The 17,506-nt window shown below is 54.0% G+C and overlaps 6 protein-coding genes across 6 annotated transcripts; 4 read left to right on the top strand and 2 right to left on the bottom strand.

Annotated features, from left to right (window-relative positions):
- Nucleotides 1-445: 445 nt before the first annotated feature.
- On the bottom strand, nucleotides 446-2,692 carry QC764_108510 (uncharacterized protein; the record flags this gene model as incomplete). The annotated part of the gene is made up of 3 exons (XM_062942115.1): nucleotides 446-2,089; nucleotides 2,159-2,343; nucleotides 2,668-2,692. 3 exons carry the CDS (start codon nucleotides 2,690-2,692, stop codon nucleotides 446-448), a joined length of 1,854 nt encoding a protein of 617 aa, XP_062805037.1.
- Nucleotides 2,693-2,841: 149 nt separating this feature from the next.
- txl1 (Thioredoxin-like protein 1) lies at nucleotides 2,842-4,700 on the top strand. Its single transcript, XM_062942114.1, has 3 exons — nucleotides 2,842-3,479; nucleotides 3,576-4,132; nucleotides 4,194-4,700. Exons 1-3 carry the CDS (start codon nucleotides 3,386-3,388, stop codon nucleotides 4,533-4,535), a joined length of 993 nt encoding a protein of 330 aa, XP_062805036.1. The 5' UTR covers nucleotides 2,842-3,385; the 3' UTR covers nucleotides 4,536-4,700.
- A 3,453-nt stretch (nucleotides 4,701-8,153) lies between these two features.
- QC764_108490 (uncharacterized protein) lies at nucleotides 8,154-9,476 on the top strand (the record flags this gene model as incomplete). The annotated part of the gene is made up of 1 exon (XM_062942113.1): nucleotides 8,154-9,476. The coding sequence occupies one exon, from the start codon at nucleotides 8,154-8,156 to the stop codon at nucleotides 9,474-9,476; it is 1,323 nt and encodes a 440-aa protein (XP_062805035.1).
- A 1,298-nt stretch (nucleotides 9,477-10,774) lies between these two features.
- QC764_108480 (uncharacterized protein) lies at nucleotides 10,775-12,325 on the top strand (the record flags this gene model as incomplete). Its single annotated transcript, XM_062942112.1, has 1 exon — nucleotides 10,775-12,325. The coding sequence occupies one exon, from the start codon at nucleotides 10,775-10,777 to the stop codon at nucleotides 12,323-12,325; it is 1,551 nt and encodes a 516-aa protein (XP_062805034.1).
- A 510-nt stretch (nucleotides 12,326-12,835) lies between these two features.
- QC764_108475 (uncharacterized protein) lies at nucleotides 12,836-13,850 on the top strand (the record flags this gene model as incomplete). Its single annotated transcript, XM_062942111.1, has 2 exons — nucleotides 12,836-13,301; nucleotides 13,369-13,850. 2 exons carry the CDS (start codon nucleotides 12,836-12,838, stop codon nucleotides 13,848-13,850), a joined length of 948 nt encoding a protein of 315 aa, XP_062805033.1.
- A 369-nt stretch (nucleotides 13,851-14,219) lies between these two features.
- YIP3 (Prenylated Rab acceptor 1) lies at nucleotides 14,220-16,704 on the bottom strand (the record flags this gene model as incomplete). The annotated part of the gene is made up of 4 exons (XM_062942110.1): nucleotides 14,220-15,326; nucleotides 15,395-16,043; nucleotides 16,417-16,600; nucleotides 16,689-16,704. 4 exons carry the CDS (start codon nucleotides 16,702-16,704, stop codon nucleotides 14,220-14,222), a joined length of 1,956 nt encoding a protein of 651 aa, XP_062805032.1.
- Between the last annotated feature and the right edge of the window lie 802 nt (nucleotides 16,705-17,506).

Raw genomic sequence — 17,506 nt, 5'->3', positions numbered from 1 at the left:
CGGCTTGTGCTTTTCGAGTATTCCCTCCAAGCCTGTATGATATTAACTTTTCAGTCATGATATTTGCAGCTCTGGTTGCCAAACATGCTTCTCATTTCAGTCGTCCGCGAGCTTGGTAGATCCATCAACCTTTCTGATGAGCTCTTACACCAACTGGTCAGTTCACTAATCTTGATCTTAACAACAGCAGAGACATATTCCCGAAGAACATTGACGACTAAGTTTGAGAAGAGTTTCCATGTCCGGCATCATGTGGGCCTAATATCTTTTGGGTATATTAAATATATCCGTACCTAGGAAGCGGTCGTTACTGTCATTGAGATAGCATCATAAAGTACGTCATGTCGTATCTCATATACAAAAGCATTTCCGGGCCCTAGCGTATAGACAGCCAAATTCCAACCCAAAGGAAAACACTCATAACTCATAACACGTCCATCCTTGTTCAACACCTAAAATCCCCATACCGTCCTCGAGACTCCTCCCTCATGAGACTGACGTCACTATTCCTGTCTCTCTCATAAATCCTCTCTCTGCTGTGAATATGGATATGCTCGCAATCAGGCCCGTGTCGACCATGGCCATAGTAGTGGTGGCAATCACATCCGCCACGACGTTCGTGCCTGTACTCCCTGCCTCCCGCACTCGACACCGAACTCTCCCTTCTTATCCTCTCCCGCTCCCTCTCCGCAACTGTAATCCTCACCCTGTCCCTCTCATCCACAGAGCTCTGACTATCGCAGCTCCTATCCCTCATCCTGCTCAGCCTTCTCACACTGCTTCGAGGCACTCTGCTATCCATACCCTCGACGCCGCGAATGCTATCTCTGGGGACTCTGCTTTCCATTCCTTCGACACCCCTGATGCTGTCCCGGGGAACCCTACTTTCCATGCCTTCGACGCCCCTGATACTATCTCTTGGTACCCTGCTTTCCATGCCTTCAACACCTCTAATACTGTCTCGCGGTACTCTCCTCTCCATACCCTCAACGCCCCTAATACTTTCACGTGGCACTCTGCTTTCCATGCCCTCCACACCCCGAATGCCACCAGTAGGAACCCTGCTTTCCAATCCGTCCACACCCCTAATGCTTTCCCTAGGGACTCTACTCTCGGTTCCTTCTACTCCTCTGATACCTCCCTTAGGAACATGACTCTCCAGCCCTTCCACTCCTCTGATACCTCCAGTAGGGACCTTGCTTTCAAGCCCCTCGACACCTCTGATTCCACTCTCCGGCCTCCGACTTTCCAAGCCATCCACGCCCCTGATTCCACTTTCCGGCCTCCGATTTTCTAATCCATCCACGCCTCTGATTCCACTCTCCGGTCTCCGATTTTCCAATCCATCCACACCTCTAATACCACTCTCCGGCCTCTTACTTTCAAGTCCCTCCACCCCCCTAATGCCACTCTCCGGCCCCCTCCTATCCAACCCTTCCACCCCTCTCACCTCCCTCATCGGAATCCTACTCTCCAACCCCTCCACCCCCCTAATCCCACTCTCCGGCCTCCTATTCTCCAACCCGTCCACCCCCCTGACCTCCCTCATCGGAATCTTACTCTCCAACCCCTCAACATACCTATACGTCTCCCTCTTCCTCAACGGCGGGCTCGGCGTCCTCGGCGCCGGCAGCATCGGAACCGGCACCTTGACCTCATACGGCACCGGCACCTGAACCTCATACGGCACCGGCACCTGAACCTCATACGGCACCGGCACCTCCACCTCCACCACCTTCTCCTTCTCAACCGGATACGGCATCGGCACCTCCACCTCAACAACCTTCTCCCTCTCCACCGGGTAAGGAACCGGAACTTCCACCTCCACAATCCGCTCCCTATCAACAGGGTAAGGCACGTGAACCTCATAAGGGACAAGCCGTTCCCGCTCGATGATCACCTCCCTTTCGCGAGTTTCCCTGCGAGGGGAGTGGGAACGCCTTTTGCGGCGGGATTTGCGGGATTTGGAAGATTTGGACGTTTCTGAGGGGTCGACGTCTACGGCTATGACGTCGATTGTGTCGTCTTCTTCTATTGGGGCTGGGGGTGGAGGGGTGGAGGGGTGGAGGGGAGGGGCATGGTTCGACGACTACTGGGGGGAGGGAGGAGGGGTTGAAGGACAACCGAGGGGGGGGGGGGGAGGAAGAGGTTGGAGGACAACGGGGGGGGGTGGGTACCCGGCCGGGACGATGGTGGTTACTTTGCGGCGGCGCTCGTGGAGGCCGGGGCGAGGGGGGTCGAGGTAGAGGTACTTCTTGTGGCGGGATTTGTCGCGTTCGTAGAGGGCCATGACGGGCGAGTGGTGGATGTTGTGGCGGTGATGGATAGTAATGGATATTGAGACTGGAGATCGTGTTAGATAGAGCGACCTGAGGCTGGTGGAGATGGGATTCGGTTTACCAGGTAACGTCGATTCCGAGGGTGAGTTAATTGGAAGGGGGAATGTTATGGAGATATTGATCAGTCCCTAGAAACGATGGCAGGACACAGCAACGGCACTAGAGCCGTAGACTGTTGCTTAAAATCGCCTAGTCAAGAACCCGAAGCACACAAGGTTTTGTGTGAGGGAAGATTGTCTGGTGTTGAGATGAAAAGACCAGATGGCAAGGGGAAGTGAAAACTACTACTAATAATGGAATCTCGCGGATCATCTGCCCCTTCATAGACCTGGTCGGGGTGCTGGGTCGGGCATCTTGAGGAGGTGCTTATGAGCGTGGTCTTATGACGTAGTTTGTGTGACCCATGGGTTTCCCTGCTTGGAACCGGAACGAACCCTTGTGACGCATGTCTCATTCGAACTGCACTTTGCCAAAAAGAGAGGCGAGATAAGTCCTATTATGTAGATATTTCTATTGATACGGTGAAGACTGTTTGCTGAAATTCGACGCCTTTATTGACATAAATCCACACCGGTGACAATGTAGTTGTTGTCGTCGTTGAACAGTTAGCCGTTGACAAGCCTGGCTCGACGGTTAGCTACCCGTGATGCCATACAGACTGATAGACACCAATGTCGACACCTGTTTTTCCTGTATTATGTAGCGTTGTCTAGGAAGCTTTTGTGTATTGCTCAGCTGAATGAGACATGTGGAATGTTCAAGAAAGAGAATTCTCTGTTCAACATCATCGGATGGTCTCTGGGTTTCCGAGAGAGCTGCCAAGAGCCAAACCCCGCGCTAAGACACTTCAGGGTTAGGCCCCACCGGCTGGTTCCTTGCAGGGGTCTCTTCGTGGGGCAGAGCTCTGTTGTCATCGCCGGGCACTCTTCCATCGACCATCAACTATCGACAACACTTATTACATAGGTACTCGCCCGAAACCCTCTCGCCGCACCCTATCGAACACCTTCGCGAAAGCGCCGGGGAAATAATATTCGTCGCCCGCCATGTCGTCAACACACGACTCCAGGCCGATAGAGGTTACCTCCTCAGCGCAGTTCCAAACCATCTTGCAAACCAATGCTTTGGTTGTCGCAGACTGTAAGTGTTCTGGCGCGTCGCTGTCCCAACATGGGCCACCCTCATGCTATCTAGCACCCCGAACTCTTGCTAAGAAGCTGGCGTTTGTTTCTGTAGTCTATGCCGACTGGTGTGGCCCTTGCAAGGCGATCAAGCCCATCTTCGAGAAGGCGTCCGAGGAGCTCTCTCACGAAAACGTCTTGGCCTTCATCAAGGTCAACACCGACACCCAAAAGGACATTGCCCAGGCCTACAACGTCACCTCTCTGCCAACCTTTATCTATTTCCGAAATGGCCAGATTACCTCCCGGGTGAAAGGGGCAGATGTGCAGAAGCTCTCGGGCATGCTTGAGACCATCCGCGGGCATTTTCAAGAGGCTATCGAGAACCCTGGAGGAGCCGCCGGAGGGTCAAGCAGTAGCGGTGCGACCTGGAGAGGTGCGGAGCTGCCTCGCGGCTACACTGATATCACAGATCAGATCGAGATCAACCGTTGCGAGCTTCTGAACGTTGAGTCTGGCCCAGAGGGTGTGCGCACCCTGCTTGACAAGTCCAGGCCAAGTGCGCTGTCAGGGCAAAAGAATGCCACAAAGGACTGGGTGGAAAGTGACACGGATGAGCAACTGATGCTCTTTTTGCCTTTCCAGGCCATGATTAAGCTACACACTCTTCAGGTGCGTTCCCCTGGAACCAACGCAGCACAGAGGAGCATCCTACTGACCTGACCATCTCCAGATCACCTCATTGCCTCCCTCTGATGATGACGATGACGAAGCTCCCATGCGACCCAAAACCATCAAGCTGTTTACCAACAAGTCGCATAACCTCGGGTTTGACGAGGCCGAGGACATGAGTGCCACGCAGGCCATCGAGCTCTCGGAGAAGGATTGGAACCCGGATGGCACAGCCAACATCAGTTTACGATATGTGAAGTTTCAGAACATCAACAGTCTGGTGTTGTTTGTGGTGGACGGGGACGGTGACAGCGAGAAGGTGAGACTGGACCGTGTCCGGTTAGTGGGCGAGGCTGGGGAGAAGCGTGAGATGGGCAAGCTCGAGAAGATCGGTGATGAATAGAGTCCGTACGAATCAAGGCTACCCAGTCCGGACTGAGGGTTGGGGAGTTGGAGGGCTTCCATTTCCAGAGACAGAGAGAGAAATCATATCGACTCCAGATTATGATAGATATGAGCGTGACTGGGGTGGTAAGCGTCGGAATGTCTCTTGCCAACCGAACAGTCTTAGTAGCTGGTTTTCCGATAAGGAATCCATGATACCATTCTCTTTTCGTCCCAATGTAGGAGGTGGCAGCTCGATGGTGTACACTAATCCAGCTCACTTGTGCATAACGCGTTGGCAGTGAAAGAGATATGGATAAATTAACCCAGCACCCACTTCGAAGAAGAGGGATGGCTTGTACCGCCCAACCTCATTCCTGGAACCACAGAAATAAACAATCATAGGATCGACGGGTTAAAACGCATGGCTGGTGGTCTTCCTGGTTGTGCTTGGAAAGGCATTGGAAACGGGATAAACGGTTTGAGCATCCAACACAATGCCTGGTAAAACCCGTTGACAATAGCCGCCGCAAAGACGGCATTGACGACAAGCTTCCCTCATCACAATCCAGAGCCTGGTAACGATGGAGGAAGAACCAAAGTCGTTGGGAAATCGAACACGACTACCAAGACATTGGCACACACGCAAGAGGTCACAGAAAATAGTTATGTCCAACCTCAACACCACCACCGAGCCCTGGAGGGGTTCTCCTCGGTGGGCTGACTGGTAGAAGAGATCGGCGTGCAATTCATTGATCTGTGCCACGACTGACGCTGCGAGTCACATAGAAATCCCCGAAGGAATCGGACTCGAGCAACACGGGTAATGTTTTGAAATGGTCGTGGCGCCGCACGAAGAAAAAAAAAGAAGAAAAGGAAACCGAAACAAATTTTCGCTGCTTGCTGTTGATATTCCAAAATCCCGGTGGAGCGCCCCGCTTAGTCATTCGGCAGTCGGTCTGCAGCCAATCAGAGGAGGTCAGGTACAAAGTTCCGGAACAATTCCTTGGCCGACCAGACCGATCCCGACCCCGCTTTTCTTGTCTGCTCGGGAACCTTGCGAGAAGAGCAGGGCTGGCTCGGACCTCGCCGACAGCCCCCACTTCCTGGGTATCTTTCTCGCCGGGGTTTGTCGCTTCCGCTTCATTCAGTCGCTTCCATTTTCTCCATGATCACAAAGTCGAGTGACAGTGACACACCCCTCATGGCTTAAGTGTCGGAGGGCCTTCCGCATTCGATGGCCGGACTCGCCCGTCGCGGCGCGAGTGACCCTCTCGACCAACAGAAACGTCGAGGGCTTGATTAAACGGAGGTCTTTCATCTATGTCACGCACCTCCCACCAAACAAAGTCACAGAAAAGGAACTTGCTTGGTGTTTCGTCCCGTCTGCGTCGGGCCAGTCCACTGACCTTGATCACCCAATCGACGTTTGGTTTCGAGTTTCGAGGGATTCATCACGGATTTCAAAAAGGGCCCTTCCGTCCGTTTGGTCTCACATTTCCCCCTCATCACTCTCTTCGTGCGCAACCTCGCAGCCCCGGCGTTTTGCCATCCATGCTCGATGTGGTACTCTGGAGTCCTCTATCCCCACGTCCATCCCGCCCCGAGTCACCGTCACCGTTCATGGGCTGGTACGTACATGTATGTTTTCTCCGTAGCAGATGTACGCTACCCATCTCGCTTGGTTGCCGTTCCGCAGCTCCTCCTCGCCTGCAATGTTTGTGTACGGAATCTGATTAATATTTCTGTGCGCTATTGATCGTTACGCATGACAGGCGGCTTCTCAGCTTGTTGGCACCCCATGCCGTCACAATCCTGGGGGCAGGGATATTTCTGGAACTTTGGAGGGGGCTCGACTTGGTCGTTGGATATCTTGGTTCTGTCGTTGACCAGCAAAAGCGATCTGGCGTCTTCGGGACAAGTTGGCGTAGAGGTTGTGCCCCTCCTCCCAGGACGAGGACCAGGACCAGGACCAGCCTCCCTACCGCTACTTGGGTAGTTCTCTGGGCGTCCCACTACAACACTACCTCCACTTGCTCGATCACCAGAGCCGGCGCTCAACTGCGACTCTGCTTCGACGGCACGTTACCATGGGCCCCAAGATCGGTAAGCCTGAAAAGCTAATGAATTGGATCACTGCAGGATTAAAACGTGGTCCCTTATATGCTAAGAATAGCTCACTACTTTTCCCTGGCCACGTACCATCCGTTTACTACGCTGCATCCTATGCTCTGCAGCGCTCCCTTGTCTCTCTGACCTCACTGACCTCACACTACTCTGACCTGGGTAGTTAATGTCTCGTCTTTGCTTATTATTCCATGAGAGTACTACCTACATACGCGGCCAAAGGACCCAGGAGGGGGTCCTTGCTGCCTTTTCGCCATCCCGCTCCCAACTCCCAAGACGGCCAGTTCTTGATGCTCAGTGGGTTTCCCCAGCTGACGGGGGACTTCCCAATGGCCGGCTGGCTCCCTTCGACATTTTTTGTTGGGTCCACGCTTGGGGCTTGCTCCCAGCTGCCTCTTCAAGCCACTTCGTCTTCGGGCTGCCACAGTGGGAAGCAGAAATGACATGAATATGACCAAGCCCTCCACTGCCCAACAGTCGGTAGCCTCGGATGGGCCATGGTCATGCTGTGCCGGCCAGCGAGCGGTACCGTGCGGGAGTTTGCCTCTTGTGGAAGGTTTTGGGGCCTGTTCGTCCCATCTTGAAAGCCGTCCAGGATTCCTTCGGCTCCCATGTCCAAGCAAGCACAGATGGTAGTCCACCTACGGTTGGGTTTTGGCAGCACTAGGGGGGAAGAAGTGCACCTTGTATCCACCCCCCCTGACCTCGTTTCCGACATGTGCTACTCCCGACGTGCTCCCGAGCATGGTGCTTTGGTCCAGGGTTCCGTATTGCCATTGCCAGGCTGGTCAAGCTCGGTTCGCCCTCGTGCTCGCTTTGTCAAGTGACAGGAGCTGAGAAGCCACAGAACAGCCCCAAAACTTGGTGGTGTCCTGCCTTCGTACCCCTTCTCGATTTCTCTTCCAACTTCCTCCTTTGCTTTCTGACCTTTCAAGAGACTCCCTTCCATAGTGGATGACGTGATACCGCACATAGTCTGTTGCAGCTGAGAACTTTCCCCCATATCCCATCAACACCCTCTCACTGGTCAACCTCCCCAGGTATTCCACGCACACCAAAGCCTCCATATAACTCAGCTTCTCATAAGCAACCCTCCCGCCCGGCCTGCCACCTGCAAGTCCAACATTCTGCAGAATCCCCCCACCAAGCGGTAGCAACAGTCGATCGAAGGAAAGGGAAGGGACATTAATAGTGGGCGGTCTTATTTCCAGTGAATTACCGGCATTCTCATATCACAGCCCATTATTTTTTTTCCCCAGTCGACGTGTCGTTGGAGAGCGGCTCAAAGAGTCGGTGTGGAGAGGTTGATTTGACGTGGCCAGCGGGACCGAGAGGCTGGGCCGGCTATTATCATCAGAGGCTCGACGACACGGGAGAAAGGACCTTTCTACTTGGCGAGACCGGATCTGGCCGAAACGAAGGCTGCCCGACATATCAGGGCCGTACGAAGCACGAAATTCTAACGGTTGGGAAGAAATCTAGCATCGACCACTACGATTCGAGGCCCGACATGATGCATCGCGATCAGAACTACCACAGGCGAGGGTTCGCTCAGACGCCGACAGAGTTTTGGAGTTTTCAGCGATTACCGGCAGAGATCCGGAATATGATTTGGGAGTACTCGTTGCCAGAATCCCGGGTGTACGAGGTCATGGATGCTCCCAGCTCCAAACAGAAGACTCCGGCTCAGAAGGGGTTGATGTTTGCCAATGTGCACCCGGAGCCTCCTCCGCCGCTGGCAGCTGTCTGTCGAGAGAGCCGATGCTTTGTGCTTCACCACTACAAACCGTTGACGCTGGGCCCGACGACGAAGTACGTCGACCTCTCCCGGGACATCTTGCTCCTGGAACCATATCTGTTGGTCAAACGGCTACACCGGACGCTGCATTTCATGAGCCAGATTCCTCTTGTGCGGGACAACATTAACAGACTGGCCCTCGGCACCTCGTACGGCATCTACCCAGGAATCTTTCACCCTGTGTTGAGCTGGAAGGTCTCCAAGACGAACATGCACAAGCTGATGACCAGTCTGGCCAAGTTCCCCAAGCTACAAACATTGGTGTTTGTCGTTCATCAGGAGTTCCAGTTCGAGTTTGATTTCGGGCACCCATCCGGGATGGCGCCCCTTTCAAACCATCAGCAGCACGCACAATTACAAGGGGCAGCAGCGACGGGCATGGGCGGTTACCCATCACCAGCACCGAGCAGTGTGATCAGTGGAACTGGCACTCCAATGCCAAGTTTATCACCATCAGCAAGTCGTTTGCCCACTCCAATGAGCAGCAATGCCCCTTCGCCATCACCGCCCCAGTCATTACCTCTTCCATCTCTGCCACCATTGTCTTCGTCTCCTCCATCAACCTCTGCTTCCTCCTCATCATCTGAGCCACAATACCGACCCCAACAGATACACCAAGCCTACCGGTTCAAGTTCGACATTGAAGCCAACATCAACCACCAACCCCGACGGCCTCACCACAACGAGCTGTCGTACTACCCGCTGCCAATCGACGAGGAGAAAGACGACTGGGACCTCGGGGAGATTGGGGAGGAAGGGGAGTGGTGCGATCCACGGCCGACGAATGATGACTGGAGGAGGTTTAGGAAGAGGTTCGTGTGGGCTATGGATAAGAGCACCGCTCCTGAGGAGGAGAAGCCAGAGAAGTCTGGGGCCAAGAGAGGGGCAGAGGATGACCTGAGGGGTTTGGCGAAGAAGTTGAAGCTCAAGGGGGCGAGCCTGTTGTGGAGGTATACCAGTCAGAGGAAAGGGGGGTATGCTGGGTATGCTGGGTTGAGTTCGGGGGTGCAGGGAAGGGGGGGGTATGCTTCTTGATTTGGGCTTGCATGCATGGCAGGGATTCTGGCTTCAAAATAATGGGGTTCATGAGCAGCGGTTTCTGTTCTACATTTCTGTCCTATATTCTGTGACATCAAGAGGGAGAAGCAAAAACGGACGGGTGGTCAAGACACGACCGGAGAATAGCAGACAGTACGGCGTTTATATAGGTGCTTTTGGGGGGTTTAACGAACGGATATCAAAGGGTTTACGACAGAGATACATTTATACCCTCGCTTTTTTTTTTTTTTTTGGGGGTTTGCGAACTAGTTTACAGATTACCTTTGAGGTCATTAATAAATAGGCATATCTCGATTCAAACCTCAACTCTTCACCACTATCATCACCACCACCACCAGTTTCAGAATGACCTGACTTACGGCAGTTCAAACCTGAGATATTCCCGAAGCATGGAAAGTGGCGCTCGTTCGTCACACAAAGCCCTCTCGGAGAAATTACCAACCAAAACTGCCAGATGGAACGAACCAGAACAACACTTCACATCACACAGATGTGTGTGTGTGTGTGTGTGTTCAACTTGCAAGGTCACGTCGGACCCTTCCTTTCTGGAACTGTGTTTCTCTGGTACTTGTACTGCCTTCCGTATTGGGAAAACACAGGCTGCTGCTGGTTTGGCCTTTTGCGCAGGAACGGACCTGACTTGCTTGGCTGGACAATGGAATGCGAGTTATCTCCTTGAGGAGGAGGCTTTCGGTGATACAGGAAGCATGAGGTGGTGGTCATGTATGTACTCGGGCAGGTACAGCCATTGCGATGGAAGTTGGAACGGTCAAACGGTGAGAAGTCCGTTTTTGTCGAGGCAAGGCCAAAACCAAAACCCGCTTTTATATCCATACGGACCAATCATATCGACGATGTGGGCAAGGGAACCAACAACATTCGGATTGGCCAGTGCGGTTTTTGCTATCGCTCTTTCAATGGTTGAACATGCATTTCACGACAGTTTCCCATTTTCCCAATCCTTTTCCTTTTGCTCATCGGTTGGTTTTAGGGATTCCAAAAGCCCGAGGTCGGGGTAATATAATGCAAACGCGCTGTTTATGAAACCGAACACTTTACACATCACGCCTTTTGCGACCTGAGACAAGACGTCTGAACGTCGAGCAACTTTGCCAGCAACGATATACACACACAAAACCGTTTATGAAAGACGAGGTTTTATACGCCTAGTGCGGCTCTTCTCACGACTCGATCTTACATTACTTTAACACGCCTACGTTTACAACATCTTGAGCACTTACCACCATCACAATCAGCTAAAGCTCACCGCCAAAATGAGGAGCCTACTCTCCTCCACCTATTCTTCCTCATCATCGCAACAACAACCATCACCACCACCCCTCAAACCACCAACGGAGCAAACCCCCCTCCTACCCCCCCTCCCAACAACAGGAGGCGACGCAGCCCTCCCCCCAGGTCCCTCCCCAACCATCAACAATGACCCCCCAGAAGAAGAATCCGAACCCCCCTTCCCAGCTTCCCAAATCCTCCTCCTCTGCCTCGCTCGCCTCCTCGAACCCATAGCCTTCTTCTCTATCTTCCCCTACATCAACAAAATGGCCCAAGAAAACGGCGCCCTCCCCGACACAGACGTAGGCTTCTACTCGGGCCTGATCGAATCCCTCTTCTCCCTCACCCAAATGTTTGTCATGATCTTCTGGGGCCGGGCCTCCGACTCCTTTGGTCGAAAACCCGTCCTTGTCGCCTCCATAGTAGGGGTTTCCCTCGCGACGATGCTGTTTGGCACTGCCAAAACAATCACAGAAATGATTGTTTATCGGTGCGCGGCGGGTGTCTTTGCGGGGAACGTGGTGACGATCAGGACCATGATTGCGGAGCAGTGCGGGCAGAGGAGCGGGAACCACCAGGCCAAGGCGTTTGGGTGGTTTAGCATTGCGAATAATATGGGGATTTCGCTTGGGCCGTTGATGGGGGGGATGTTGGCTGAGCCGGCGGGGACGTGGCCGGGGTTTTTCGAGGGGGGGTTGATGGAACGGTATCCGTATCTGTTGTCTAGTTTGGTGATTGGGGGGATGGGGTTGGGGTGTGCTGGGGTGGTAGGGGTTTGGGTGGAGGAGACGTTGGATAGGGGGATGGAGGGAAAGAGGGAGGTGGAGAGGATGACGGTTGGGCAGTTGGTGAGGAGTCCCGGGGTTGGGATCGTGTTGGTGGTGAATGGGTGGGTGATGTTGCTGGCTTACTCTTACACGGCCATCTTGCCGGTGTTTTGGTTTACCAAGGTGGAGTTGGGGGGGTTTGGGTTCTCGCCGGTGCAGATTTCGTGGCTGATGGGGCTTACTGGGTTGAGTCAGGCGGTTTGGATGCTGGCGATCTTCCCGAGGCTGCAGGCGAGGATTGGGACGAATGGGGTTATGAGGGTTTGTGCGAAGGCGTATCCGTTCTTCTTTGCGCTGGGGCCGGTGTTTAGCATGTTGCTGAGGACAGGGAGGCCGGAGTTTGTGACGGTGTTTTGGGTGTGTGCGCCGGTGTTTTTCTGCTTGGGCAGCGGGGTGAGTATGTCGTTTACGGCTATTCAGCTTGCTGTCAATGATGTTGCTCCTGTTGCGAGGATGCTTGGGACGTTGGTGTCGATTTCGCAGGCCGTGGTGAGCGGGACGAGATCGTTTTCTCCGGCTCTATTTGCGAGTTTGTATGCGTTGAGTGTGAAGGCGCAGTGGTTGCTGCACGGGTATTCGATTTGGGTGTTGATGGTGGCTATGGCGTTGGTGTTTACCGTGTTGAGTCTTTGGCTGCCTGATTATGAGCAGCTGAAGAAGGAGAGGGAGGCGAGGGCTGAGGGGGAAAGTGAAAGACTTTTGGCTTGAAGTTGATGTGATACAAAAACGCATGGGATAGAACGGGGAATATTAATAGACAGCATTGAGACAATGTAGATAGCTTCTCAGAATATCCCAGGGTTAGGGTCACTTACATCCGCACCCCTGCGGCACCAACAGTCGTTTCAGCCAGGGCTCCGCAACCTGTCATCCAATCAACAACATGCCGACAAGGATCACAGCTCGTTGACCAGCCTCATGATTTTTGGCATTTGTTGAATTCGCGGGGAGAGGCGAAGCGGTGAAATCACTCCCCTCTCTTCGTTTCCATTTTTCTGGGTCAGATGTGTATCCGTTGTTGCTTCGCTGTCAATCTTTGTTTCGTGCATTGATTTAGTGTCTGGTTTGACGCAACTCGTACCTGCATTTTGCGGTGCATCTGCTATTCTTGGTGATAGCTCCATTATTTTCAAGGGACCCTGCTGATCAGCCCTACGAACGCGTCCCCTGTTTCTCGCGAGAACCTCCACCACATCTTGAGAAGACTCTATCGTCAAAATGGGCCTCCTAGACGACGCCTCCTCCGTCATCTCGGGTCGAACAGCCCACTCAACCTCCAAACGGCACCACCGATCCCACCACCGCTCCAGCAGGAAGCACCACCGTTCGAGGTCCAAGGACCGCTCTTCTCCCCGGGAGTATCATCGCGAGGAGCGCTCCCGGAGCAGGCGCCGTTCTTCAAAGAAGCATCATCATCGTCATTCGGGGGAGGAAAGCGGGTCGGTGATGGGGGGTATAACCTCCTTCTTCGCCTCCCCGTCCTCAGACGACGACGACCTCATCTACGGCGACCATGAGCCCGCCCCCTCCCGCTCCCAGCGCAACCGTTCCCGGTCGAGGTCTCGTCATAGGGGCAGTGTGGATGATGATTCCCGTTCGTTCTTCTCGCAATCCAACGCCTCACGCGCGTTGTTTAACCTCGCAGGCGGCAACGCATCCCGATCCTCCTTCTTTGCTGGGTTTGGTTCGTCTCCTACACATTAACCCCCCCTTTTCCTTATATCACATACTAACCTCCCTCCCCCCACCAGGCGGCCGACCAAGCACCCCCTCCTCCTACTATAAACGCTCCCCCCGCCCCAACCTCCTAACCAAACTCCACAAAAAAATCCGCCGCCTCCTCCGCGACCTCCTCAACCATGCAAAGCGTCACCCCCTCAAGGTCTTCATGCTAGTCATCATGCCCCTCCTCACCGGCGGGTTCCTCACCGCCCTCCTCGCAAAAGTAGGGATCCGTCTCCCCAAAGCAATCGAGCGGCTCATCGGGGTGGCCGGTAAAGCCGCATCAGGAGACAGCGTAGGACTCGTCGGCGAGGCAGTCAAACTTGCCGGGGCGGCTGGGGGTGCCGCCGGGGCGGTCAAAATGGCCAGATCAACAGTGGAACGATCGACGAGGGGTTACGACGGGAGTTCGTGGGAGAAGACGACCGAGAGTTTTACTAGGGAATTAGGGGGTGGTGGTGGATGGGGGGATGGGATGGTCAAGGGGGTGACAAAGTTCTTTTCTGATTAACTGACACAAACGACAATCGATGATGATGACGATGAAGATGATGGTACGTGGGAAAAGGTATCACGATGGATATTATTAAACAACGGGCGTTAATGGTCAAGTATACCTCGGTGGAATTTGTAAGTCAGGATAATCAAACATGGCAAGGGCACATATTGCAAACAAGAAAACTTCACACAAACTCAATTGATTTCAAATTCCCACAAGTCTATAGTTATCCCAGCCGATCCTCTTTCCCAAAATCCGCGCTGTTTGCTCCAGGATGATAAATAGACTCCGACCGCCGCGCACGCACGCACACAAAACTTTGCCCAGAGAGGAGAATGAAAAGAGAGAAAAAAACAGAAAACAGAGACACATTCGGCTTCATCATTTCGCTTTCCTTCTAGCAGTACCCAAGATGCTGGTCCGTGTAGCAACCGACTTCTTGCGCGAAGGCACAGCCGAACTGGAAGAAGATGACTTCTTGGCCGAAGGAGACAACTTGTCATCGCCCCTCGAGTCAGGAAGGGTGGTGCCGGAGCTGTTGACCCGCCCAGGAGGCGCAGGGTCAAAGGCGTCCTCGCTGCCGCTGGCGCTGTCTTCGTGACCGCCGGTCCGTCGGCGAACAACCGTTGAAGATCCATAATAGGGTGCTCCCGACAAAGGATCAAGATGAAGTGTCCGCGACGAGGCTGAGGCTCCTGAAAGAGGCGATGGCTGCTTGTCCGTCATGTACTGGAAAGGATCCTGAGACTCGCTGCGGCGTTGAGGGCCCCTCGGATGGTCGGAAGAACCAGAGGGCTGCCGAGAGCTTGATCGAATCTCGGAATCGCCCTTGCGAATGTACGAATACGTGAACGGCGACAAGTCCCGGTCTCTGTCAACCCTGGTCTGGCTAGGTGTCCTGGATGCACTAGAGCCTGAACGAGGAAGCGAACGCGAAGAGGAAGGAGGAAAGTAGCCCATTGGTGGCTGTGCTGGTTCTCTTTCCGAGTTTGGATCGGGCGAAGAGGCCGAAGGGGGCGTGCTGCCGTCAGATGGCAGTCGATTGGCGCTGCGGGCAGCAGGTCCAAGTGCAGTGATGGGAACAGCAACACGCTCTCTCCGTGGTGGCCTCGTCCTTTGGTACTCCATGATCGCCAGCTTCTTCTGATAGGCAGCCAACTCCTCCTTGCCCAACTTCACATTCGTCTTGCCTCTCGAATGGGCACGCGCTACACGTGCCATGGCAGCCTCGGCGAGAGCCTCCTCCCGCGGGCTGAGCATGGGCATGTCATCGTCATAGTCATCATCCGTCCCGTCTTCCGAGTCGTCCGTCGTCTCCTCTCCGTCCTCCCGAGCAACGATATTCATGCCCGAACCAAAGCTTCCACCCCGTCTGACCAATGCGCTCGAGGCCAGCCCGACACCAGAATCAGATTCATCCACTTCTTCGACACGCCGGTCATCACCCCACCAGCTGTCGTCCCCCTGGCGCGCCTCATATTTCCTCCGCTCGCGCCTGGATGGTCTTCCCCCATGGGGCGAAAATTTGGGAGCTCGTGGCCGACCACCTAGACCACCTCCCCGGAAAAAGCCTCATCGATAGGCTTGTCCAAAAGTGCGGCGTGGCCAAGAATGACCACACCACTGGCGCCAATCAACCACATCATGAGGCCGAAGACGCCGGAAATCAGGGCGATTGGGATCGCAATGACCCAAAGGCCGGTATAAAGTTGCATTGTCGAGAAGCGCTGGGTGCCAAACTCCAGATCTTGACCGTCGAGCTTGCCAATGATGAACATGCCCACGGTGACAAAGATGATGTCGAACAAGACCAAGGGCTTGGTGAGGAGGCCGTAGACGCAGAGCATCAGGAAGACGATGGCATAGTTGCTCGAGAAGTGGCCGAGGTTGTAGTTGACACGCGATTGCATCTCGACAAAGTTCTCGGGCTTGTTCACACGCTTGATGTCGAGGAACTCGGAGAGGGGCTTGAGGTTGGCAAAGCGGTTGCCAATGGTGTTGGCGCGCAGGCTGCTGAAGCGCTCCCCCATGCTGAAGCGCGAGGTGAGCAGGTCGATGGGAACCTGGATGGACATGCTGTCGGTGTTGGTGGCTTTGCAAGCACGGCGAAGAGGGGAGGAGGCGAAGAGATTAGATGCGACCAGCAGGCGTGGTGTCTTGACGACGGCTGCTAGGCTGCAGGCTGAGGTGCGGGATTGGAGAGATCTGGCAAGAACGCGTAAAAGTTAATCGCTGAAAAATACAATAAGTACCTAAGTTGGGCCGCTACAACTGGGAACGCCCCAGGCGGTGGAAAGGGGGCGCGAATCCAATCCCTCTGCTGCTGTGGGGTCCCTTTGGAAATTTGGTAGGTAATGACAATGGGCGTCTTACGTACCTTTGGTAGCTCCGAAAGAACGGCTGAACCGGTCAACACGTAATGCCAAAGGGAACAGCGTCTCGATGCTTCGTAAAGGAGGTTGTGATGGTGTTGCGAATTGCAAAGTCGTCGTCGTCAGATCTTTTTTTTCCTCCTTCTTATCGTCTCGTCGTTTCCAAGGGGGTCAAATCGGCAATAGTGGACGCTGGGCTGGGTGACGGCCCTTCCGAAATGAGCCTGGAAACGAAACGGCACCCCTGGTCACTGCCCGCTAATTGGAGCCGTGGCCGGGGCCGAATCGGACCAGCGTTGGTGGGGGACTTCCACTCGGCGACGATGCCGCGGAAAGGGTTTACTCCTTCAATCCAAAGCAGACAGTTGATTGACCGCCTGGCTTGAAGGGCTTGAAGAAGGAAAAGGAAAAGGAAAATGCAAAAACCCAACGGCTGGGAAAGAGCAGGTTTTCTACCCGATTTCAAAACTTGGTGTACCCGGGCCACCGGGCATGGTTTGAGGGCTGGAAGCAAAGCTCCTGCTGAGTTGGCGGTGGGGCAGCATTCACCCCTCTCTGCCTCTGGGCTACTGCAGCTCTCAGACATCCGCTGGACCACTCAGTCTTTCCCATCGCACATGTAGGCATGAACACGGCATCAAATCGAGATTTCTGCCCAAGTTTCCCCTCCATCTCCCCTCCAGCCCCTCCATCAGTCCACGACATTCCACTTACCTCCTCGGACACCCCCTCACTATCTCACCGCCCAACTATTACCCAATTGGACAGTCATGCCAATATTGGCGGTAATAGCGGTGGTTATATACTTGAACAAATGAAAACTTCCTTTTTGGGATTCACTGAGGTGAAGAGACTTGGTTATTCTCGGATCCGGGAAGGTCTCGGTGTGTAACGGTACACCGCTCATTGCCCCTCTGACATTCACCTCGATATTCACATGTGTAGGGCCTCATCAGCTGAAGGTAGACGGGTAGATAGTCTCAAGCTCCAAAAATAAGTAAAATATTGATAAGAGATGCTCCCGGAGCAACCTCATCATATCCTCCGTGCGATAGGCTCAGCCCCATATCAAACCCTCTCGTGGCTCTCATCTGAAACCCTGAGCCGCTGTCAACAAGAGCATAACGGAGATTACAATCAAAACCATTGTGTATCACGCTTTCCAATAAATGGGTACCGCGGCTGTGATCAGGAGCAAAGATAGTGTTGCGTGACGTCAGGAGGCTTCAATTCTTCTTGCTCTCTCTAGACCGGCGGCAACTGACGGGATGAGCAGTGGCTCAGGGCAACTTCCTC

This window comes from Podospora pseudoanserina, chromosome 1 (genome assembly GCF_035222485.1).
Source record: "Podospora pseudoanserina strain CBS 124.78 chromosome 1, whole genome shotgun sequence".
NCBI lineage: Eukaryota > Fungi > Ascomycota > Sordariomycetes > Sordariales > Podosporaceae > Podospora > Podospora pseudoanserina.
Note: the sequence above shows the minus strand (reverse complement) of the source record. Positions and strands in the feature narration are given on the sequence as shown.